Source organism: Pseudorca crassidens, chromosome 17 (assembly GCF_039906515.1).
Source record: "Pseudorca crassidens isolate mPseCra1 chromosome 17, mPseCra1.hap1, whole genome shotgun sequence".
In the NCBI taxonomy this organism is placed as follows: domain Eukaryota; kingdom Metazoa; phylum Chordata; class Mammalia; order Artiodactyla; family Delphinidae; genus Pseudorca; species Pseudorca crassidens.
The window spans coordinates 15,210,964-15,237,146 of record NC_090312.1 but is presented as its reverse complement, the minus strand read 5'-3'; the positions used below and the strand labels follow the sequence as shown (position 1 = coordinate 15,237,146).

Sequence of the window (26,183 nt, the reverse complement as noted above, 5' to 3'; positions counted from 1 at the left end):
GGGATTCTGAATACCAAGAGAGAAAGTTGCAGTAATAATGTTATCTAGCTAATGCCTTAATTATATGCAAGTAAATTCTTTATACCAAATAACAACAGTTAAGAATTATTTTTTTAATCATGTAGACTTTTCTAAGTGTAGCTTCACCTCTTTGGGCAGTCTCTCTTTCACCTCATTTTGTGTGTACATGCTCGCTCTCTCTAAATAAACTTTTTATTTTGGAATAATTTTAGGTTTACGAAAAGTTGCAGATAGCGCAGAGAGTTCCCATATACACTCACCCAGGTCTCCCAGTTGTTAAGATCTTACATTTCCATGGTATGTTTGTCAGAACTAAGAAACAACATTGGTACATTACTATTGACTAAACCAAATAGGAAATTCCAGACTTTGTGGATTTCACTAAGTCTTTTTTCAAGACATTGTCCAGGATCCAGTCCTGGCTATCATATTGCATTTAGTCACCATTTGCATTTAGTCACCATCTCCTTAGTCACTTCTTCATCTGTTTCTTTTTTTCATTTTTTCTTGGTTTTTATAACCTTGACAATTTTGAGGAATCCTGGTTAGATTTTCTGTAGAATGTCCCTCAATTTGGGTTTGTTATGATTAGATCTGGGTTATGTGTTTTTGGCAAGAAGACCACAGAAGTCTAGTGCCCTTCTCATCACATGATACCAGGGGATACATGTCATCAACATGATTTACTGGTGATACTGACCTTCATCACCTGGCCCCAGTAGTGTTTATCAGGTTTCTTTACTGCAAAGTTACTTTTTTTTTTTTCTCCTTCTACATACTGTTTTTTGGAAGCAAGTCTAACTCTACCCACACTCAAGCGGGGAGAGTTAAGCTCCACCTCCTAGAGGGACAAATAGCAACATAAATTATTTGCAATTCTTTTATAGAGAATTGTATTTTCCCTGTCCCAGCCCCCAAATCAGCTGTTTCTCCAAGGAGTTCTGGTTCCTTATATCGGAAAATGGTATTTAGAAACTAAGATCTGGGCTCTGGGTGTGCTTGTTGCTACCAGAATGTCACTGCTTCTAGGTCCTTTCAGCAGCAGAGTTAGGAAGTATATGTATGGATACTAACACATGTGTACACACATAACTGTCATTATTTCTGTATCTATCCATCTGCATTTATATTAAGGTAACCATGTGTTCATACTGACGTCTTCAACTCTAACCTGGTACCACGTGCTTAAATTGTAGTAGTATTCTTCCCTTGTTTATCTGTAACTTCCTTCTTCAATGTTAAGAGATCTGGTTCCCACTACCCACCATCCGTTTACTTATTTGTTTACCCCAATATACATGTAAAGCAGTTTCAGAATTATTAACCCATACCTCCATGATGGACAGCTTCATCAGCTAGCATACAATGCTTATGTACAGTTCTTCTTGTCTTTAGTGTTAACAGTTTTCAGTCAAAACACCGTTCAAGGTTACGTGGGTCAGCTCCTTTTTCCCCCCACTTCCTTCAGTGAGCTTATTATGTCAAACATTTGTAATACAGTTAAATTCCTTTGTCATAGTCTACATTCCATCCCAGGATGCTTCTGATCCCTGATTGTTGCTTTCTTGTTGTTTTTGTATGCATTAAGGTTTTGTGAGTTAAATTCATATAGGTTTTGACACTGCAGTCTCTGTCTGAAAATGTGTGCTATACTGAAGACATGTTTGCTGACAGTAGTGTTGGAAGTGTTATTCTGAGACCAGGGCTATGAATGAGACCGTAGTCACGTTTGTAGGTCAGCATCCAGGGTTAATGAGTCTACCGTGTTCAGAGGTCAGGAATAGCCTGTATATCAGGAGCCATCAATAGTCACAGGTTTGGAGGTGGTGGGGTTTAGAGGATTAGGCAGATCTCAAATACAAGGTAAAGAGTTATGTTATGTCATTGAATCAGGACACAGATATTGGAACTTAAAGTGATGGCAAATGGAATCTACATGAAAGGACCATATTAGGTGTATGTGGTACACAGCCAACAGGAGCAGCACTGTGGTAGCTGCTGTGAGTTCTGAAATGGAAAGAATGCTTGGAGATTTAAGTACTTGAAGGGAGACATTCTTTCTCTTTGAAACCCGTACAGAAATGTTTCTCAAACTGTAGTCCTCAGCAGCCTGTCTTAGAAACAACTGGGATGCTTATTTAAAATTGCAGAATTGGAGCTTCTGAAAGCAGAGCACGGGAATCTGTATTTTAAAAAAGTATCCCAAGCAATTCTGATACATCCTGAAGTTTGAGAACCTCTCCTCCTGTAGTGAGGGTGAGATGCCTTGCACAAAGTAGCTGTATACTTGTGTTTACAAAGTGAATTGCACATGAGTTCTCATGCCTTCTGATCAGAGAGCCAACTTCGCAAGTAATGTTAATACAAATACCTAATGCTTATTGAGTGTTCATTCTGTGCTAAGTGCTTTCAGAAGATTAGCTCATTTAAGTTGTATGGAGAAGATACTATTATTATCCTCTTAACAGAAGATTGATAAAATTAAGGTTTAGGAAGTTTGAATAACCTCCTCAAGATGACAAATAATTCTTAAGTGGTAGATTCAGAATTCATACCCAGGCATTCTGCCTCCAGAGTCCATGTTGTTAATGATGTTTGAAATCTCTGCTTTTAGGAGTTCATGCCAGCCATCCCCATAGTTTCAGAGATAAATTAACCCATCTAAGAAAGAATAAGAGACTGTTAAAGTCACACTACCATTTTGGTGCTTCAACAACTAAAAGTTTGCATGTGTTCATATTTTACTGTTTATATTCAGTGTTAGAGTTATATTCCTGAATCCTGAGAAGAGGCATGTATCCTAAAACAATTTTAAAACTGTTTAAAAATACTTAAAATAATTTGACAGTGTCACATGAATGTAAAAGTACAGTACACAGAGGATAAGAGTAAGATCACAGATGTATAGATTCTTAGACCTGAAATGGACCTTAAGGTCATCAACTCTCTCTTATAGTGAGGGAACTGAGACCCAGAAAGATGAAATTATTAACTCAAAGTCTCTGAGCAAATTATCGACAGCCCCAGTTGTCCTGATTCAGTTCAAGACCATATCCACTTTCATTCTGTTTCTTGAGTATCTTTATGAAACAATTAAAAATTTTATAACTAGGATTATTTTTCAAGTACATTCCATTTAGATGAACCTAATTAAAAGTTGCACAGGTGTTCACTGGGGGTGACAATTCGTGGCTGAAATTAGAAGCAAATCTTGTAAATTTGCAAGGAATGTTGGATGCAGTTGCAAAAATAGATGTGAATAAATGACTGCGATATTTAAGTAGAAAAGTTTTTTGCGGTACGCGGGCCCCTCACCGCCGTGGCCTCTCCCGCCGCGGAGCCCAGGCTCCGGACGCGCAGGCGCAGCGGCCATGGCTCACGGGCCAAGCCGCTACGCGGCACGCGGGATCCCCCCGGACTGGGGCACGAACCCACGTCCCCTGCATCGGCAGGCGGACCCTCAACCACTGCGTCACCAGGGAAGCCCGAAAAGTTTGTTTTAAAACAAAGGCTTTTGTAGAATGCATTATTTATGGGATCTTACATTCAGTTCTAGTCTTCTAGCTTAATAAAGGGCCAAAAATAATTCAGGAGTATAAAAATAGGAAAACAGCTGGCTGAGTTATAGATTTGTTGAAAACATGGATTTGAAGTAACGTTTCCTTTTTTGTCTTAAAAATTCTTTGAATTCAGAAAGAATCTCAGAGAAAAGCAATTTATCATTTTAACTTTAAAACAAGGCTTCCCTGGTGGCGCAGTGGTTGAGAGTCCGCCTGCCAATGCAAGGGACACAGGTTCGTGCCCCAGTCCAGGAGGATCCCACATGCCACGGAGCGGCTGGGCCCGTGGGCCATGGCCACTGGGCCTGTGCGTCTGGAGCCTGTGCTCCGCAACGGGAGACGCTGCGGCAGTGAGAAGCCCGCGTACCGCAAAAAACAAAACAAAACAAAAAAACGTTAGAACAATGCATCTCAAATTTTACCAGGCTTCAGCATCACCTGGAGGGCTTGTTAAAATACAGATTGCTGGTCCCCTCCTCAGAGTTTCCAAATCAGTTGTCTGGTGTCAGACCTGAGAGTTTGCATTTCTGACAAGTTCCGGGGAGATGCTGATGCTGATGTCAGGCAACCACTCTTTGAGAACACTGAAGTCAAGAAAATGATTTACAATAAAAAGCAATCATACTCCAGTGAGGTAATTACAGACTAAAAGCTGGTCTCTTCGATATCTGTTACGTAAAAGATTTCTGTTGATTCATGTTTCTATATTTTACTAGTAAAACCATAACGATGACACTGAGAGACATAATGTTATGAGGTCCCTTCTGAGTCACTATGATAAAATTAAATTATATTAAATGAGGTTTAAATTATATGGTTAAATGTACTTTTTTGGTAATACAGTTGTCTGAAAATTAGGAATCTGTGTGTGGAGTATATTAAGGGAATACTTTAGTCATTCCATATGCTCACCACTTGGTCTGGGTACTCTTTAGCCATTCTGTTAGATACGCAGTGGTATCTTACAGTGTTTTAATTTGCATTTCCCGGGTGACTGATACTGTTAAGTACCTTTTCGTGTGTTTATTTGGCGTTCATCTCTGGTGAAGCGTCTATTCAAATCTTGTTTCCAGTTGTTTGGAGCTGTTTTTTATTTTATTATTTTTTTTGAGTTTTGAGAGTTCTTTTTGTATTCTGAATACAGTTCTTTATCAGATATATGATTTGTGATACCTTCTCACAGTCTGAGCTCTTAACAGATTATTTTGAAGAGCAGAAGTTTTACGTTTTGATGGCATCCAGTTTATCAATTTGCTGTCGTATGGATTGTGCTTTTGGTTTTGTATCTAAGAAATCTTTGCCTAACCCAAGTTCCCAAAGATTTTCTTCATAATTTTTCTAGAAGGTTTATAGTTTTACATTTAAGTCTGTGATCCATTCTGACTAAATTTTTGTATGTGGTGTAAGGTAGGGGGTATAGATCAAAGTTTCTTTTCCTGGTTTTTTTCTTTTTGCATATGATAGCCAGTTGTCCCTGCATCATTTGTTGAAAAGACTATCCTTTCTCCACTAAATTGCATTTGCTTCTTTGTCAGATCGGTTGTCCATATATGTTGTATGTTTGTACTTCTGGACTCTGTTTTATTCTGTTGGTCAGTCTTTATCCCAATACCATGCTACCTGGATTACTAAAGCTTTATAACAAGTCTGGAAATTGGATAGTGTTAGTCCTCCAACTTTGTCAGTTTCAAGGTTCTTTTGGCTATTCTAGGTCCTTTGCATTTCCATATAGATTTTAGAATTAGTTTGTCAATTTCTACAAAAGGTCTGCAGAGATTTTGATATTGTGTGCCCTGCAGCCTGGAAACTCCCTCAAGATAGTAAGATGGGCCAACTATAGGTCTCATCTCATATGGTTCCAATCACTCTCCTTCCTTCTTCCTTGCATAAGTCTGTTGTCTTGCAAACCACTTTTCTTTTTTTTGTTGTTTTGTTTGTTTGTTTGTTTGTGGTACACGGGCCTCTCACTGTTGCGGCCTCTCCCATTGCGGAGCACAGGCTCTGGACGCGCAGGCTCAGCGGCCATGGCTCATGGCCCCAGCTGCTCCGTGGCATGTGGGATCTTCCCGGACCGGGGCATGAACCCGTGTCCCCTGCATCGTCAGGCGGACTCTCAACCACTGCGCCACCAGGGAAGCCCCTCATTTGTTTTTATTTTGAATTTTTTGGGTGTTTCAGGCAGGAGAATAAATTTGGTTCCCGTTATTCTATCTTGGCCAGAAGTGGAAGTACTATGGTAGACTTTTGATAAACAAGAGTAACGTCACTTGTACTTGAGAATTTGTTAACAATATGGGAAAAGATATTGGAAAAGGAAATCATTAAGGAAGCAAACCAATAATATGAGAAAGAAACAATAAAGATTGAAATTAAGGCAGCTGTAGTTGGAAAGGAGATAATAGTTGACTTGAGCAGGCAGAATTGATCGAACTAGGGAACCAGTTAAATGTATTATGTGCTAAAGAGAGGAGTCAAGATGACTTCAGGGATTAGGTCTTGTATGTGGTTTATTTGAGTTTGGATGCAGAGACTGAGTGCCTGTATGTGGGATGTGATTGATTGGACCCTCCCATTTTATAAATACTACTGCAGCGTTCCAGAGCCACTTAGTTACTCATTTAATATTAATAGTTCTTTATTTCTTACTTTGCAGTTCATTGTAATTGTCATCCAGAAACCGATACAGTAGTGGGAGATAATTCCCATTACAGAAGTAGTTTACTTCATCCAGCAAAGAGTTCTCTGAGACATTTCTAGTCAGTTTAGGTGTTTATAGATTATTATTTCTTTGATAAAGAGGCTTTTTTTTTGAACTCTTGAATTTTATTTATTTTTTATACAACAGGTTCTTTTTTTTTTTTTTAAGCAGGTTCTTATTAGTTATCCATTTTATACACGTGAGTGTATACATGTCAATCCCAATCTCCCAGTTCATCCCGCCACCACCACTTCTGTGACTTTCCCCCCTTGGTGTCCATACATTTGTTTTCTACATCTGTAGGCTTTTAAAGAAGGCAAGACAGAAACAGTATTTGGAGTCACTACTGATTTAAGTCAGGCAAAGTGAAAATAAAACATCTTAGAAATGATGAGATAAGTAATGAGAAAAATAAGAATGACCTTATAAAATCTCTGAGACATCTTTTCAGGATCTTGTACTACGCAGAGGTACAAACATAAGGAAAAATGCTGATTAGATGGGACAGTTACTATAATGCTTGTAGTAAATTATGATAGACTTATTTTCTGGAGCTGTCAGTGATTTAAGATTGATTTGCCATTGTTTTCATGAAATCAAATACATGTTACCTCCCAAAAATAATTAACATAGCAATTATCCTCCAACAGATAGGAATGTGGAATACAGTTGTTCCCTCTTGTGATTGTGGCCCTTCCACTCTTAAAGAAACGTTTCTCAGACTAAATACTTCTCATTTAGACCAACATTTGAGAGTTAGGTAAATGACAGAGATTACAGTCCCTGTCACCATAGGTCTTATGATCTAATAAACTTCTTATCATATCTCCTTGAACTTAAATTTATAGTTTTTGAGGACTTAATTTCTGTTTAATTAAAGTGTTCCTTAATTAACTTTCTATTTAAAAGTAGGCTGACCCCATTTGTAATTTTTTTCTTGGTTTAAATTTATTTGAAATGAGTACAGTGATATGCTGGTCTAAGGTAGTTGCTATTCATTAACCTTATTTTGAGTAGCCATCTCATTTTATGAACTTACTTGATGTTTTTGTTCTTGATCATCCTAGTTTCTCTCCACTCCCCCATCCCCTGTTTTGTTGTTGTTGTTTGGTTTTGTTTGTTTGTTTGTTTTTGACCAGAGCGACTGCCCTGATACAGTAGGGATGCTTTCTGCATAGATCTTAGGAAGGCATTCGGCAAAGTCTTATGACATGGAAATGGGTTATGCCAAAAGGATGATGATTATTGATGATAACTGCAGTTAGAGGAATGGACTCTGTTATTTAATCGACCCTGATTTGCATCTTCCCTCTGCAGCTTGTTACTTGTATGATGTTGCTTCAAGGTACTTAACCTCTCTGAGCCCATTTTTTTCCTTCCATCAAAGGAATGACAGTGTCTTATCCACAGTTATTGCAAGGATTGAATGAAATGATGCATGTAAATTGCTTAGCATAATGTCTGACACATAGTAAATGCTCAGTAAATGTTAGCTATTATTTTATTTAACTTCTTGGGAAAAAAACTAAGGTAAGGTTGTCAAATTTATGGATCACAGAAAATAGGGGAGGCTACCTGATATTTAGATGACATTTTGAAATTCAGAAAACCTCCACCTCCTGAATAAAATGGAGTAACAGCTTTCAGAAACATGAAATTTGACAATCTTAAGTTTTGAATCTTTAATTGAAAAATTCAGTGGTACTAATATAGGAAGGGAGAGGTCTGACTTAATAGCAGTTCCTGTTGAGTTTTTTGTTTTGTTTTTAATTGACAAGGTCAACCCAGGATCACAGTGGTACACATATAATAATAGTATTATCATAGTCTTAATTGGTTAGCCTGTGGCTGTAATTATCGTTTTTTTTATTCCGGAGTCCATCTTTAAAAAGAGACACTGGTACATGAAGCGTGTTTAAATGAAGGCAGGAACTTGAAGGAACTTGATGATCATTATTTATTCTGATGAAGCAAAGACTCGAAGAGTAGGAGATATTTAATAGCCACCTTCAATAGTCCTTCATATCTTCGAAGGACTGTGAGCTGGAAAAGTTGACTCTGTGGCCCAGCAGGTGGCTCTTCTGTAGCTCTGGAGTTGAGGACTGGGGTTCAAGTTCTACTGACATTGAGGCATGACTTCAGTGGCATCACTTAACTTCTCTGAGCCTCAATTTCCTCAACCGTAGAAAACAGAAAGTAAAATAACTCTACACGGAGGTTATGAGGTATAAATGAGTGAATGTGTGTGAAAGAGCAATTCAGATTTATTGTTGTCATTGCCTAGAATTATTCTAGGGAGGCCCTGAATCAGCTCTCTCTTTGGACCAACTCTAATAATTAGAACCGCTCAGCAGAGGAATAAGCTTTCCCATAATACCAAGAGCCAAACAAAGGCCACATAGTTATATCAGGGCTTTTTAGAAATTTTTGTGTAGAGTGGAAATTTGTAAGAGTTCCTTGAGGGAAGGTACAGTGTTTATCTTGTTCACTGCTCTCTCCAGGGCACCCAACACAGCGCCAGGCACATGGTCTGTGTTTCGTAGGTATTTGTTCAATGAGTGAATGGAAGTTCCCCCATTAACACTCATTGTATTCTTTGTTTAGCATTACTCTTTTCTTGTATTTAATGTTTGTGTTCTTTTCCCAGCTGTTTTTCTTTGCCTTTATGTTATTTTAGAATGGATATTTTGACTAAATATCAAAGCATACTTTGACTAAACTGAAGCAGCCACTCGTGGTTCTTTCTATTCAGGCACATTTACTGGCGACTAGGGCACAGAGAGAATACTGATATGATTTTCAGTGTCAGGCATTGTGAGATTTGTCTTTCTCCAAGTATGGCCATTTTAAATTTCTTATTTCTCTGTTTCTGTAAGTATCTTAATTTCTGTAGACCTTTTAAGAGAGAATGCCTTATATGTAGAATATTTCCATGGGATTGCATTCCCAGGCACCTCATAACAATGATTGTCTCTGGAGAGAGAATTTGGGGATTGGAGACACCACATTATTGTTCTGTTTGAATTTTTCAACCATGTGCTTAATTACTTTAACTATATGCCCTATTACTTTGCAAAAGTGAAGTGACTCGATGACTCCATAATTCAATAGATACTAGACCATTTGAATAAGCTTTTCAGAGAATTTACGCTTATATCTCTTTGCTAAGTTTTTCATTGGGCAGTTTGTCTTTTTCTTGCCTCACTGTGTTTTTTATTTTTTTTAATAGATACTAGCTTAAGTGAAATAGGTTTGTATTGGGGAATATTGCAAAGTACACATAGTTAACAGTAAAATAGCATTCTTTTATTTAGGGTCCACTATGTTTAAGACATCCTGTTGGGTGCTTTACCTACATTCTCATTAAATGTTTTCAATGTTCACATGAGGTTTAAGCCTTACTTCCTTTGGTCTTTGCTGCCATAAATTCATGCCAGAGCTTTGATGTTGAACCAGAAGTCAAAGCTGGGCTTTGTTTCTTAAGCCTCCTGGGCCTTCAGCCCTCCCACTGTAACTAAAACATGGGCATAGTCAAGGATTTGAAAACCAGAGAGAAATGGCTGTCATTGAAATTAAATATGTTGGCTGGAATGCTGCTGTAAATACTGCTTGCTGCCTTGAATTCACTGTTTCTTTCCAGTCTGCCAGGGATTAGATAGGAACAAATGGACAGGAAGGGTATAGAAAAGGATTTAAATCATGTAAAAGACAGACTTGACCTTGAAGATTCGAGGGGCTTGTAATAGCTAGACAAAAGAGGTCTGTGGATATGTTTTACAATGATTGATGCCCATAGCCTGAGATTCGTAGTGCTGTTGGTGACTGATAGAGACTAGATTGTATCCAGAGATTGAGTTCTAAGTTTAATTCTTTTTTTTTTTTTTTAAATTTTATTTATTTATTTAAGGCTGTGTTGGGTTTTCGTTTCTGTGCGAGGGCTTTCTCTAGTTGTGGCAAGCGAGGGCCACTCTTCATCGCAGTGCGCAGGCCTCTCGCTATCGCGGCCTCTCTTGTTGCGGAGCACAGGCTCCAGACGCGCAGGCTCAGTAGTTGTGGCTCACGGGCCCAGCTGCTCCGCAGCATGTGGGATCTTCCCAGACCAGGGCTCGAACCTGTGTCTCCTGCATTGGCAGGCAGATTCTCAACCACTGTGCCACCAGGGAAGCCCTATAAGTTTAATTCTTCATAGAATTTACTTCAAGCAATATTTTGAGTTATACCTTTACTATGGTGGTTTATACACATTCTAAGGAAATATCTATCTATATAATGAAAGATGGTCTCCATTGCTTTGGGGTAGAATTGTTTAAGTCAGTCAGTCAGTCTCTCCTTCACTTTCTCTCACTCTTAAAAGAAGGTAATGTTTAGGAGAATTTCTTTAGCCAGAGAACCGATTATTCATTATTCCATGACTGTTGCATGAAGTGCGTTTTACTTATTTCTATGTGGTAGTTCAGACACTACTGCACATGCCTTCCATGCTTCAGGCCAGACCTGAGGGCAATTCCTAAGTCTACCACTTACTAACTGTGTGACTTGGAACAAATGATTTAGCCCTAGTGAGCATCGGTTTCCTTATCTTGAAATGATGTTTACTAATACCGACTTCACGCTGTTGCGACAAAGGATGAGTAGTGAGTTCATCGTGCGTAGTCAGTGTGCAGTGAAGATTTAATCTATGCCTTCTCTGTTCATTCCCAGGGTTTTTGTTTGACCATTTAAACAGTAAATCAGCCTAGGTGGAGAGGACCGAGGGCATTTATTTAGCCTCTGCACAAGCCGGTAAACAACTAATGCACACTACCTTTCCAGACACATTCACCCCCTCACTTGTTAAACCTGTTAAACCTTCTGTGGGCAGGCTTAGCTACTCCTTCTTGCTTCTAAGCATTTCCCCCTCTGCCTGGCCTGTAGTAAGTGCTCAGTAAGCATTTGCTAGGTAAGTGAGTTTCTGGACAGTAGTGTGTGGGTGGTAGGATAGCGGATTGTTGACAAAGCTTCTCATAGAGCGTTGCAGTCTTGTGAGTTTAACTTCATGCTTTGGTCTCTAGTTAGTAGAAACAGCTGAGAGAGTTAAAGAGATGATCTTCACTTGATTCTTTTTGGTTCTATGGGCAAAGTGCTTTCAGCATTTAGACTAACTACATTTGCAGAGTAGTTATCCATTCTGTAATAATTATAATGGCAGATAACATTTTGTCAGTGCATACTGTGGGCCAGGCCCTGTGCTGATCATTTTAGCTACATTTTCTCACTTAGTCATGTTGTGAGTTAGATACTGTCATTGCACCCATTATACAGAAGAGGAAACTGAGACTCCAAGTTACGTGCCAAAGACTACACAGCTAGCAAGTAACATAACCTAGATTTGAATGTAAATGGACTCCAGAGCTGGCTTTTTGAGTTACTGTATTATACAACTTCCCTCTTCTGTATGACTATGATAAGAAAATTGTATAGGGGATAAAGATGATTATAAAGGTCAATATTTCACAAAGATTTCCCCCATATTCACTGAGCTTATAAAAGAGCCAGTTGCTTCCTAGTTTGTGTCATAAACTGTTACACTTTTCACTATTATTTCTGGTGGGAGGCAGTTATATAATGTGGATTCAATTTTAATTTTACCACACTAATATCTGTGTGGAGGAATAATGGGGACTAAAGTACGGGGTAGTGAGAAGTAAGCAAGTTTCTATTAAATATTGCTCAAGCAGTGAATAAGTCATTAAATTTGACTTCTGATGAATATATAATGATTGCTTAATACTAGGCTGCCAGGAAAAACATACACACACCCACTCATAGAGGAAGGTGTGTGTGTAATATATATTGCTTGAGATAGTTGGAGCTATATTTTAAAAGTGGAAGGGGTTTTTTTTCCACAGAAGGAGGGAGAGGCAATATGCTTTATACTGCCATTTATTTGAGTTCATCCAAAAAGAAGAAATTTCTTGCTTATAAAATATAGAAGAATCAAGTTTTAATTTGAAGAGATTAGGAAATATTTATTCCCTGTTTCAGAAAGTAAAAATCTCCCTATGTGCCACCTATTCTAGGAAATTTAAAACATAAATCAGGCGATTCCTGGCCTCCTCTCCTTCCTTCCTCCTTTCCAAAACGGACACATATACTTTATGGCACTGAGAATTTATCAGATCCTTCTGAGTGTGTGATTCATGTGGAATTGGAGTCACAACCCCAGAAGAACACTAAATGACTGCTTTGTCTGAAAGGTTTGGTATATTACTAATAAAATGCATGGAGTTGAATTTATTCAACTATATATAATTGGTATTGTTCCTGTTCAGACATGCCTGTGTATGACTTTGTAGAATAAAAAACAGCTGCTTCTGCGGTTTTTGTTTGGTTAGGACAAAATCTCAGGAAACAACTTGACCATGGGCAAAACTGCAGTTGAATCAGGGACAGAAAGTTGGAAAGAATAAGTAGATGAAATTTGTCTTGAGGGTGTGCCGCCTGAACACATACACCTGCACACGTGTCCTCGTTGTAAAGGTAAAGAGGGCTTATGGACCAAGAAGGCGTGAAGCGTCTGGTCCTATTCTGGAGCTTAGGGAGAATTCTGGAAAACGACCCTGTGGCTGAAATCATAGGCAACAGCAGAGCAAAGGAAAAAGACATCCAGTAGTGTAGAGAGGGAGCCTAGAGATAAAGCTGGGATGGACATGCTAGGGGAAGGAGGAGGACAGCTGTCTTCATCTTCATGTTTGTTTCACTGAAGGCAGTTCTGCTGGACTTGAAGGACGTTGAGGGAACTTATTTGGCTCTGGGTCCTGTGTGCTCCCGGACCTGCTTCAGCTGTGCTTCCCAAACCTTAGGGCTAGGCCTCAGGGAAGAGAATTTATTTCTCTCCAGTGCATGGCTTAGGCTGCTCCTCAGGACAGCTGTGGCTTGGGAGGGGCCTTACTTAGAATAGTTGGTCAAGAAGCTGCATCTCTTAGTGGCATCAGTTACCTTCCATTCTTGCTGAACTGGTTGCTGGTATGGAAGAAAAGCTTGACTGGTCTGTTGACCATGCCCATCTGGACTTGGGGAAGCCAAGATAAAGAATCTTCTTTATCCCCATTTTTTAACCAGTAGCCAAGAAAGTGGCATTATGTGGAGCAAATAAGTTGGGAATAGACACTAGACAATCTTGGAACTCACCCTGGATAAACTCTCATGAGTCTGAACTGTGCTACATAAGAATTACCATATTGTTAAAGGCTTACTACCTATTGATACCTTGTTTAGCCACAGGGGACCTGAAATTTGTCTCACCTGAGTCTGCCTACATCTGTGAAAATAGCTAGTCTCCTCCCTTGCTCTCCTCTCTCAGACCTCCCTCTTCTCCCTCATTTTGCCCGTCTTTCACTTTTGAGACAACCCGCATTGATTGCTAGTTTCCATATAATTGTTTTGCTTTCGTAAGTGTTCCTGCCTCAGCCATTATCTTCCTCTCATTGAAGTCTCATGAATTTTAAGTTGAATTTGATTGCAACACTAAATCACCCATTTCTGCTTAATGTTCTTTATGTAACATGTACCTTTAATGCCTTATTCAGCACTTCAAAATGAAAGAATAGTAATAGTTCTCATATTGCTGTTAGTGCGTTCTGACATTGAATAACAGGTGACATGTCTAATGATCAGCGTGGCTGCCTAGATTGCATAATTACAGGTTTGTTTGACTTTAGGAGGATCATATGCAGGCCAACTGCATCCATTCAGATACTTCTTATGTTAGATAAATATCAGAGCACTTCAGTCTAAAAAGAGGTCCTCTTTCAGCGATTATCACTCTTTAGTTTTCTAGGGCTTGCCAATGAACAGGAAAAAACAAAATGAAACAGAAGCCATCCTTAAAGAATGGGTTTAATTCTGTGGCCCTTCCTGGTCTAAATGACACTTTGTAAGTTCTTCAGGTCCTGTTAGCAGCGCATGGTGTTTGGGATAGCGCTGAGCAGGGTCACTGGTACAGACAAGGCACGTTTGCCATGCTACTGGCATCCTTACAGAAGCAGTTATAATTGTTTAATACAAATCAAAGATTATCTGTGCCCTCTGGACTTAATTTGCTGGGGCAGGGGTTAGGGGGACATATTTCAGCGAGTTATTGAACTAACTTCTTGGAGCAGTTTCTTAATCGGTGTGCCAGATGTGTCACATCGGTCCCACCGAGTCTCCGAGCTCTCCCCAGGAGACCTCCCCACATATTTATTGGCTTGTAAATGAATGTTCAAGTGTGTCACTTAGGTTCATTTGATTAACACAAGCAAGGATTGATTATAATAAATTAATGCTCCTTGAATGGCACATTGAAGAAAGGAGAATATTCCTAGACTCCCAGACCCTGCTTGGCCAGGGGAGGACAGTCAAAGACACGGGTAATAGAAATGGTTTTGACACTGGGCTCCACTCAGAAGTACCTCTGCATGTGAAGCCTTCCAGGGCTCTTCCCTTCCCCTGAAACAGTTCTCTGTTGCTGCCCTTGCATGGCTGCTACTTCCATCTCTGTTGTTGCTGGTGCTCTTGGCCTCGTACAGGTTGACTTGCCAGCTGCTAGAGCTGACTTAGTTATTCTCCTAGCATTCAGTGGGTGACTTGGTTACTTTTATAGCGCCTCCAGTTAGCCTTGCTGATGGGAAAGATCACTCTCTTCACCAGTGTTAAAACTTAGCAATCTTCTAAAAGGGGAAGATGATTTTCTTTTTGTTATCGGTTTCCTCTACTAAGGAATTTGGGAAAGCTTTTCCCAAATGTGATCGGACCGGGCCCAATCACATCTGAGTGGCTGGCCAGTGTCCTACTTGGAACAGACCACCGGGAGCTGAGATGAAGCTCAGGGCCATGACTTGCCCCCCAGTCCCCCCCACCCCAAGGGTTTGTTCCCTGGATATCCATGGAGGAGTTGGAAGTGCTTGTCCTTCTCACGTTTAAGCACCTTTTAGCACAGGAGGCTAGTGTACATACTTTGCAGCTAGAAGGTCTGAGTTGGAGGCCTAGCTCAGCCACTCACTACCGTTGTGTCCTTGAGCAGGTGACTTCAACTGCTTGGTGCTTCGGTTTTCTCATATATAAAGTGGAGCTAAAACTACCTTTCTCTTAATGCTGCTGTGAGGTTTAATGTAAACACAGTACGCTAAGTAGTCTTGGCTCATAATAAAGTGCTTACCAATTGTTAGGTACAGCTATTATTATTATGTATATATATTTTATCATTGCAGTTACTTTTTGGCTTGCAGAGGTGTGCTACAGTAATATTTGCCTCTCTGAGATTGGTCATTCTGTGAATTTTAACATCATTTTTGTAATCTCCCCCCCACACTCAGCGCTGGTGCCAACCTTTTTCCTGTGGAAAAATCACACTGAAAATAGGCAAATAAGTTTATATTACATGTCTTCTTTGCATTTTAATTCAATTGAATATCAGAGGCAGGACAATTTTTAGTTTGGTGAAAGTTTAATTTTCAAATTTATTATATGATGGCCATATAAGAATATTGAAGGAAGAGTTCCTATAGTTCTTTGTTGGATCCATCATTCTTGCCCTCAAATGGATTAAAGTCTGTTTGGAAAAATGAGACAAATTCATATAAGAAAACAAGATTGTTTATGTTTCAAAGTGCCAAAGTATCAAGTATAGTTGTTACGATAAATTAAGTGAGATCCTTCTAGGCTGGCAGAGTTTAAAAGCAGGTAGGGCCTGAGCTCAGCCCTTGAAGGATGTGTAGGATTTGGTTGGTGTGGATTTTTAGGAGGGCTTTCCCTGTGAGAGTGGGAGAATTTTGGTAGTGGGATTATATACCGTGGAATAAAGGAGCAGGGAACCTCTAGCTGGTCAGTCTCTCTGCACCTCCCCAACGCCCCAGCCACTTTTTAGTCAACAGCCAGCTCCCTGTTGATGTGTTTATCCCTCTTTTCCTCCTGAGTTCTTCAGGGCTTTATTTAGCCTTTTTCATGCAACACTATGCTCTTTCCCCACCTCAGTTCTTTAGTGGAACAGGACACATTCCCTGTGCCTTCCTTTGCCTGGTATTTCTGAAACATGAACACAAATAACATACTTAGAAAGAGGCTTTATTGTAATAATAAGGGAGACAGGGGTTAACAACTACTTGATACGGATGTTCTCATGACCTCTCTTCCAGATGCCATTGTGGGAGTCTGTTGTCTTCCGTCTCTAGTCTCTCCAAACCCTTCTCCCCAGCAGATGAAAACATTGACTTGAGCCTGAAGTTATCTGACTGAGCATCACTTCCAGGTGTGGTGTGGCGTGGTTCTCGGTTCTTCTCAGGAGTAGCTTCCTGCTCTCTTCTGGTGTTTTCCCTTTGTCGCCTCAGGCTGCACTATTCATCACTTAGGTTCTTTAGCTTGTCCCAACATTCTTGGGCCCTGGAGCCTTAGCTGAGGCTGCATGTCCACAGTTGGCCTCCTCAGGTACTTCCCTTAGGCTTCGTGCCATCAAATACTGGCAGCCATCGCTCACGTTCTCCTTTGCAGGGAAGGTCTCCTTGGCCTTGTATTTGAAATTGTTATCTGGTTCAAGTCTGGCTATGTCTGTGGACCTTGATAATGAGAATCATCATCCTGCTTACTCTGAAAACTTTAATGTCGAAGGCATATTTCTAAGTGCTTTAAAAAATTAACTCATTTAATTCCAGAGGGGGGTTGCCAACATTATGTCAATTCCTACTGATTTAAGCCCCTGACACATTTTTATTTCTCATACTTGAAAGACTTTTGCTGCTGATACATCCTTTAGTGAGTTTCTGTTTAGGTTGAAGTTGCCACTAATTATTGCACTTTTGATAAAGCAGTTTATGCTGTTAGTCTCTGCTCAGGTTACCAGCTTGACCCACTTTTTCAATGGTCCCAGTATCAGAATCTATTACACATAAAATATACTGATTCCACTAAGAAAAGGAAAAAAACACACACACACACATCATCATTTCCTTTAACTAGATAAGGTTTGTGTGAAACCAGGGGCCTATTTTTCTTTCTTTCTTCTTTTTTTTTCTTTTTTTCATTATTTTAAATGGGAAAAAATTAAATTACAGGCCAACCCCAAACCCCTAACCAATTTACTTAAATGTAACTATATACAGTAAAATGCCTGTATAAGTCACAACCCGTCATTATTAGGATATAAATTGTTTAAAATTCTCTTCCTGATCATCAAGCAATTAATAGGATTTTTAACAAACATTTGTTGTATATATGGCAATAGATACACGTTGGTACCAGCAACAGCTAAGCAACATGTCTCTTTCATTGATGTTTGGAGATTTTCAAACGGTCTAACAATTTTTTATGGAATATGACTTGAGACCTTTCTCATATACCACTTTGTTAAAAATGTATTTAATTTGGGGAATGTAAATACAAATTTTTCTTATATAAACATTGCCCCTTCCCACTCCTCAAAAAAAAAAAAAAAGCTTATATTGAGGGATATGTATATTCTGTGAAGTCTGGGTGTTACCAGCCAAGAGGTATTCTACCAGAAGCGTGTTAACCCAGAAGATATTTTATGGAGTGTGTTTATAATTGACTACTGTAAAACTAAAGCATAATTTAGAAGTCCAGGAAAATCATTTTTTAAAAGCCAAATGTAAGTGGGTTTTATATTATTTCATGACTTAGAGATGAACTGTTGTACTGTTCTTCAGAGTGGACAAGAAATACTGCCATTTGTCTGAGCCAAGTTATTTGAATGAAGAGTCTTTGAGTGTGTGCATCCCCTAATATGATTTAATGACTCCAGTTTTATTTTCATTTCTTTCAGCTTTTTTAATGTTAACGTTTTTATTATCCTGTGTTCTCTATCTTTTCCCGATCTATTATTAAATTGTGTGTCTAGAGCTTAAAAAAAAAAGTTTAAAATCACTTTGAAGAATATTATCTTGCTTTTCCAATCTACTAGTTGCTTTCTATAGTCTCCTGTTTCCTGAGGGTCTTTTAATTTTTAAATATAGTAAGTATAGTTGTTTCATGCTCTGACTGATATCTGAAACATTTGGGAATCTGTTTCTGCTGATTTTTACTCTTTTTGGCTTGTTTTCTTGTGTTTTTCCTTGTAAGGTTTTTGTTTTGTTTTTATTTTTTGTCCCCTGTAATCTACTCATTATCCTTAACAATTATTTGTAGGGTTATTTGAGGCCTCAGATACAAGTGTCTTTTCCAGAGGGGAGTACGTGTGGGTACTTTCATTGTGAGACCACCTCCTACCAACATCAGAGCTCAGGTTCCCAGCACCACTCAGGTGAGGGGAACCCAGGCTGCAAACCCAGGCTGTGGCTTGTTGATACAGTTTTTCAGAAACATGTTTGTTTTCTCTCTCCCTCTTCCCTCTGTTCTGCTCAGTGGCCAAGGCCAACCTCCCTGCAGCCTGGAGGAGCAGAGTGGGATTACTTACGGTTCATCTTTATTCTGATGAGTGGGGACCCAGTTTACTGGGGGAGGGTATGCAACTTTGCTTTCCTGTGTTCAGCTTCTCTTTTTTGGTTTTCCCTAATTTTGCCCTGGTTGTTTCTTACTATCTTGTGACCCTTTTGTTTTTAAGGAGATTACTCTTTTTCCTGTTTTATCCAATCATTTTACTTATTTATTTATTTTTATAAATTTATTTATTCATTTATTTCTGGCTGTGTTGGGTCTTGGTTGCTGCGTGCGGGCTTTCTCTAGTTGTGGTGAGCGGGGGGCTACTCCTCACTGCCGTGCACCGGCTTCTCATTGTTGTGGCTTCTCTTGTTGCAGAGCACGGGCTCTAGGTGCACGGGCTTCAGTAGTTGTGGCACATGGGCTCAGTAGTTGTGGCTCACAAGCTCTAGAGCGCAAGCTCAGTAGTTGTGGTGCACAGGCTTAGTTTCTCTGCGGCATGTGGGATCTTCCCCGACTAGGTCCCGAACCCGTGTCCCCTGCATTGGCAGGCGGATTCTTAACCACTGAGCCACCAGAGAAGCCCTCCAGTCATTTTAGTTGTCTTCAGTAGGAGGATTGGTCCACATAACCCAACCTACCATTACTAGAAGTGGAAATCTTCCTTATTTGATTTTTAACAATACTACAAGGTTCATGTGCAGGTATATAAGTGGGCTGCTTCAATGGATGAGGGAACTGAGGCTGAGAAAAGTGTAGTGGTTGATTTAAGATTGTCCAGGTAGGTGGCACAGCCTGGAACTCCTGAGTCTGAGTCTACATTTCCACCTTTGAGACTTTTTCTACTGGGTGTCTTCTTCGAATTTTGAATGAAGCAGCCATATATTGAAGGCATTTTTTAAAATATGCAATACCTTTACAAAATCATTTAGATAGACCATTGATTGATAAATTATGTTGGTACAGCTTTTTCCAAATACGGCATTTTTTGTTGTTGTTGTTGTTGGGGGGTAGGAGTTTATTAATTTATTTAAATTTTTGCTGTGTTGGGTCTTCGTTTCTGTGCGAGGGCTTTCTCTAGTTGTGGCAAGCGGGGGCCACTCTTCATCGCATTGCGCGGGCCTCTCACTATCGCGGCCTCTCGTTGCAGAGCACAGGCTCCAGACGCGCAGGCTCAGTAGTTGTGGCTCACGGGCCTGGTTGCTCCGCGGCATGTGGGATCCTCCCAGACCAGGGCTCGAATCCGTGTGTCCCGCACTAGCAGGCAGACTCTCAACCACTGCGCCACCAGGGAATCCCCAAATACGGCATTTTAAATGGAAAATGATCATTGCTTTCCTTTCTTTTTCAGCTGAAGTGAGTAGTGAATACAGTATGGATAAGGCAATGGTTGAATTTGCAATGATGGATCGGGAACTAAACCATTATTTAAAGGCTGTTCAATCTACAATAAACCATGTAAGTTTATACCACTCACCTAGTTATATTTGGTTACAGCTCACTGACTTAGAAACACAAATCAAAATTCTTTTCTAACCTTTAATAATTTCTTATCCTTACTGTAGTAGCTATTAATCTCTTCTTAATCAGGAAGTTCATAGAATAGGAATCTTAAATATTTTCCCAGATAGGCCACCTAGGTTTAATTAGGATATTACATCTGTTTTAGATTTCCTTGCATTTTCTGGTCTCGAATTTTTTAGTCTAAGCCTCCTTCGAATGTGAGTAGTTTTTTATAAAATGCTACAAATTGCGTAGGACTTGTTTTTATTGTTATATTTGCTTAAGCATACAATTTAGACCAGGTTTAGTTACTCATTCTCCAGCTTTAACGAATATGCAGCTATTGCAAAATTCATAGAATCAGATAATAGGGAGAGGTTTTAGAGCAAGGTTACAAATAGAGAAGCGTGGCCTTTTGGTTTTTCCAGAAGCCAAACTTGTCTTTGTTGGCTCCAGCATGTCACAGGAACAACACATAAGGCAGTTAAGGTGGGAACATAGCAACATCCTTTTCAGCAGTACTGTGTTGAGCAAGAAATGAGCAGTATGATTGCAGTAATGTTTCTGAGAAGTGCTTTGTCCTCTGAGCAGTGGAAACTCCCCTTTGAACTGATTTCATATACCTGTGTAATAGGATGTCTTGTACTTCTGGTTTCTTTATTTGCTTTTTCTTACTTATATCTGTGGGAAAATTCCAAAAATAAAATGCTTTACAAGATTGGCTACTATTCAGTGGGAGATAAATTTTTGAATATGGTTTAATACTTAAGCTATAGTTAAATGGGTATATATGTTCATGGTTATATGCAGTTTTTCTGTTCTTTTCTTTCTTTAAAATTTTTTTTCTGTTTTTTTTTTAATGGTTAATATTTATTAAGTGTAGCAGTTGTGACTAACTTAAGAATGTCTGCTTATATCCAAGTAATACACTCATTCAACTTGTACATTTCTGGTGTTTCTAACCATTGTGACTGTCTTGGGACTGTGAATATTCCTTCCATAGGAAAATATGAAAATGATGTCATGTTAGATTCTTAAACTAGATAGCAAAGCACTTAGACCAGAGGTTTTCAACTCCAGCTGACCCCTAGAAACAGCCAGTCCCTACCCTACACTAAAGAGATTCTGATTTCATTGATCTGGAGAAGGATTGGGGCACCAGTATTTTTTAAAAACCCATTCTGTTATGTATCCAATGTTGAAAACCACTGCCTTAAAAGAACAAGGCTGACTTTATAGAATAAAGTGTGTTTGTTACCAAAGATCAGAGTTAGGCTTATTGTATAGATCAATCCTGCCTTGATGCTTACATTCTATGGAGGTTATTTGATAGGCTTTTCTATCTTTAACCTTGATGTTTTGCAAATATAACAGCATGATGTACATTATAGATAAGAAAACAGATTTTGGAAGTTGAAGAACTTAATGTGGATTTTTTTTCTATTAAACCCTAGGATTCACAGATATGTAAGGTATTTTTACGTGAAGAATTGGACTTTTCCCCCTTCAAAAAACTGAGTCATAAAAAAAGAAAAAGCAACCCTCACCCTCATGCACATTCAGTAGTTAATAGCATTTCTTTCATCCTGAGGCCTCATCCCATTACACCCACCCTACTAATCAGGAAAGAATATAATTGGAGTTTTATCCAGCTTTTCAGCTCTAACCTTACGCTAGAGTATGGAGTAACTTGGATTTAGTGATTCTAATGCTTGTTGGGAAGGTCCCTGGTCTTTAATAAGAGAACACATGTTTATTGCGTTTTTTTCTCATGCAAAGTTGTGCTCTCTATATAAGCTTGATATGAGACCAAGAATAGCAAATCATAGTTTAATAAGATTTCTAAGACCTAAAACCATATAGAGACATAGTGGGGATGTGACCATTATTTTAAGGGGAATATTTTACCCTCTTTATATACTGTGTACTCTTTACATAGTATGGACATTTATGGACATTGCTATCTTATTGCCTGTTTTGATGAGGAATAAAGAATGAACAGCAGATTCAGAGAGTCCAGAATGGTATAGCTGTTCTGTGCTATAGAAATAGCAGTGGTCTAGGGATCAGAAATTCTTCCAACCCTGGTGCTTCCATTTTCTAAGTTATGATCCTGGGTCAAGAAACTTAACCTCTTGGAATCTCGTGTTCTTCATCTATAAGGTTCTTGGCCTGCCTATTTCACAAGATTATTATGTGAATCAGATTAGATATTGTGTATCAAACACTTTGACATTCATAAAATTTGATGGAGATAAAGATACTATGTTATTACAAACCCAGATTTCCAAACATACTCCTGAGGAAGGTGGAACTGGATCTTTCTTAACGAGTACTTTGCTCACTTTATTTCAGGGCTTTGAAATAAAACTTTTATTGGCTTTGACCTGTCCTCCCTTGGAATTCAGGAATCATATAGGATTAGCTATAAGCTGGTAAAGTTTACAGTATGAGGTCTTTATGATCTCTAAAACAAAGAAATTGTTTTAAGTCATTATTAGGAAAGAATACAGAAAATAGGAGCCCCTGTTGAATCTCGTTTCACTTCTGCTCTGTCATAGACTTTTAAGAGCTGCAGTACTTCCATTCCTGTATCATTTGCCAAGATTCTCATCCACCCCGTGGTCTTTCTGTTTATGAATTTTCATATAGTCATAGAAAGTTAAAAAAAAATTTGTCATCATCAAAGAGCATTAAAGTTTATCATTTAAATAAAGATCTCGCTCCTGCTCTCACCTTCACAGAATTCTGAAGGTTATACACCGCTGAAAAGGTTTTAGAAGTTTACTTTGGAACCTTAGATGTGGTTCAATTTACCAACAATCCCTGGGAAGTCCCTTTGGCATCCAACAGAAGCTCTCAGATTGCCTTTCTTTGTCCTTTAAGAAAATAGAGCTGCTAGAGCTGAAGAATAGAGCTGAAGACTTTATTTGGAATCAGTATTTATTTCAGCGCTCTGAAACTTAAAAAAAAAAAAAATGGGACTTTGTCCCAGCTGTTTTGTAGAGGGAATATCATGCAGTGAGCACCTAAGGGGGGAAAAAAAATTCCCAGACAGTCTATAAGTTATTTATAAAAACTTCCAGGATAAGTGGGTTATATACCTGTCACAACTCTTTAAAACATGTAGAACCGTAAACAGAATTTCTGTATGAACTCTTTGGAGACTTTCAGTCATGAGACCACACGTGATGAAAGTGTTTTGAAAGGTATAAAATGGCACATAGATATGCTATGATACACTTACTTCTTTTATTGCTGTTACTGCTGAGGAAAAACTTCTCTCAGTTTCATGTTGAGAACAGAGTGATGTTCTGAACATTAGCTTTTGATGACCTAACGTTCCCTTCCTTGATTTCTAAGCTTTTATTATTTGAGTATCTTGAAGGGGCACCATTGGCTGGCTTTTTGTTCTCAAACATTCACTGAACAAATATTTTCTAAACATCCGTGTGCCAGGTTACTTCTAGGTGCAAGAAAGAGGAGGTCAATCAGCAAAGCCCATATGATCTCACCTTCAGAATGTCTGAAGCCTAGAGAGGGAGACAAACATTTAACAAAGAACAATACAGATGTTATTTAATGATTGTTGTGCTGTGTACTACAAAGGGAAAATAAAGTTTTCAAGGAGTTAATAACTCAGGGGGCATATCAGCTGGGAGGGGGGAGTGGGTTGGTGGTTAGGGGACTCCTTCCTGATGAAGTGATATTGAATCTAAGATGAAAGTCAAATGAGCCTCAACATGGGGATCATGATATATAACTTCCCTGTCTATGTGACTTTTGCATGAAATGGAAGCATCTTTTTTTTTTCCTCAGTGTCAGAGTTTCAGAGTGCCTTGATCAATCCAAAGGCTTAATTTGAGAAAATTAAGCCAGAGAAAGCCGATTTTTATACATAGAAAGTTTAAAGTCTATAGAGTAGTTGAGTAACCTACCTAAGGTTGGTCGAGGATTCATTCATCCACAGATGTGAGCGGCTACCATGTGCCAGGAACTGTGCTTATTAAAGCAAGTTATGGCAGTAGTTGATTTAAGAATAATTTCATTACCAGTATTCTGCTTCTCAAGCCAGTTCACTGGTCAAATGGGTTATCCCTCTTGAAGTGAGACTCTTTATCATGTATTGAATAAACAGTGGTAATACTGTGTATTTCTGGTTCTGGATTTATGTGGTGGTTTTAAACTAAACATGGAGTCCATCGTGGGCTTCAGATTCCAGAGGGTGGGCACCAGCTTAATTCAAGGAATCTTCAAATCTATTCTCAGGTATGTGTTTTTTCAAATAAGAAATGATAAAGCGTCCACCACTATCGTTGGGGTGGTCTTTGCAACTTTTTATAGTGTTAATTCTCATAGTGAGAAAGGATGGGCCCCCTGAAGCTAAATGACAAATGACCTAACAGGTTCAGATTAGTTGCAGATAATATTAGCAGTCAGTGGTAAAATATATATTTCCTGTGCTTTTTGATGAGCAGCCTAGTCCTAGAGTTTAGCAAAAATAACTAAAGCTTAGGATTCACATTATACTTTGCATTTTCTTTATCATGATACTTAATAGTGCAATTTTACTGCAACAAACTTCAAATCTTAAAAGAATTGTCACATTTTACCTGTATATGGTTCTTTTAGTAGGTGCTACCTTAACATCTTACTTTATGGAAAATCCAGAGTGTTGTATTTTCTTCACCTTCCTCTATTACTCTGTTTTGGGCTACATGCATCTTAGAGATTATCTAAGATTTGGAAGCATTTGAATCAGATTGCTGCCACATATTTGTTGTGTGCGTGTGTGTTTTTTTAAATAAATTTATTTATTTTTATTTTTGGCTGCGTTGGGTCTTTGTTGCTGCATAGGCTTTCTCCAGTTGCGGTGAGCGGGGGCTGCTCTTCATTGCGGTACGTGGGCTTCTCATTGTGGTGGCTTCTCTTGTTGCAGAGCACGGGCTCTAGGCGCATGGGCTTCACTAGTTGTGGCACGCGCGCTTAGTAGTTGTGGCTCACGGGCTCTAGAGCACAGGCTCAGTAGTGGTGGCGCACGGGCTTAGTTGCTCCTCGGCATGTGGGATCTTCCCGGACCAGGGCTCGAACCCGTGTCCCCTGCATTGGCAGGCGGATTCTTAATCACTGTGCTATCAGGGAAGTCCCTGTTGCGTTTTTTTAAATCAGTTTTTTATAACAGTTCCTACCAAAAGCGTAGGGAGGGAGGATATTTTTCTTCTTAACCTAACAGGGGCAGTTAGTTGCTGGGTCGGTTTATTGTGTTGTTTCTTATAAATCTGTTCATGGATATGTCCTGTGTACTGTGACTTTTACTTGCTAAGCTAACCTGAACATTTAGTCTGCATTTTAAAAGTAGCGTGTTGAGAGTTAGCAGAGTGGAAATATACCTCACGTAAGTTGTTGAAACCAACACAATCTCAGATATAATAAAAGAACAAGGTGGGTCAAAGGTATAGCTTACCTCAGCCTTGACATTATACAACTAGTTTAGAATGTTTTTAATATCACTTCCCTATGCCTCTTCACCCTTCACCCTTCACCAACTGGTAAGCTTTGCCTTTTGTAAGTCTTATTTTAAAGTTACCTTAACATCTTCTGCTTTAACATGAAATCTTATGAGCTATCTTGTAAGTTGGGAGTTACTATTTTAGTTATACCAGATTTGGGGAGCATTTCTCACTTAGAAAGCTAAAAATTTATAGTATCGGAAGAAAGTTCCAGGGCAAAGGATGTGATTTATTGGCTATCACCATCTTCTGACTGCATCTAAGAATGCATCTCACATTGTGAATCATTGACAAAAGAGAAAGGAGGGTAAATTTGTTTGGGATTATGACAGTTGAGGACAGAAGATTCCTGAGCATGAGAGAAATGACTGTTGTCAGCAGAATAGCAAGAAGGTGAGAGAGGACAGTGGAATTAGTGAGAATCTCTTGGAGCCAAGTGGGAAAGTACTGTGGAATCCCCCTCTTCTCCACTGCCTGCCCTCCATGGTGGTGTGTGGTCTCTTA

At 39.1% G+C, this 26,183-nt stretch overlaps 1 protein-coding gene across 3 annotated transcripts in view; it reads left to right on the top strand.

Annotated features, from left to right (window-relative positions):
- The window catches only part of NSMCE2 (NSE2 (MMS21) homolog, SMC5-SMC6 complex SUMO ligase), a 224,349-nt gene that overhangs the window by 28,892 nt on the left and 169,274 nt on the right, over positions 1 to 26,183 (top strand). For 2 of the 3 annotated variants that reach the window (XM_067711298.1, XM_067711295.1), the window contains exon 3: positions 20,018 to 20,124. In XM_067711298.1, the coding sequence (XP_067567399.1) occupies positions 20,018 to 20,124 (107 nt within the window). Of the gene's footprint in view, positions 1 to 20,017; positions 20,129 to 26,183 lie in introns of all 3 variants that reach the window. The other variant, XM_067711296.1, reaches the window with a different exon arrangement.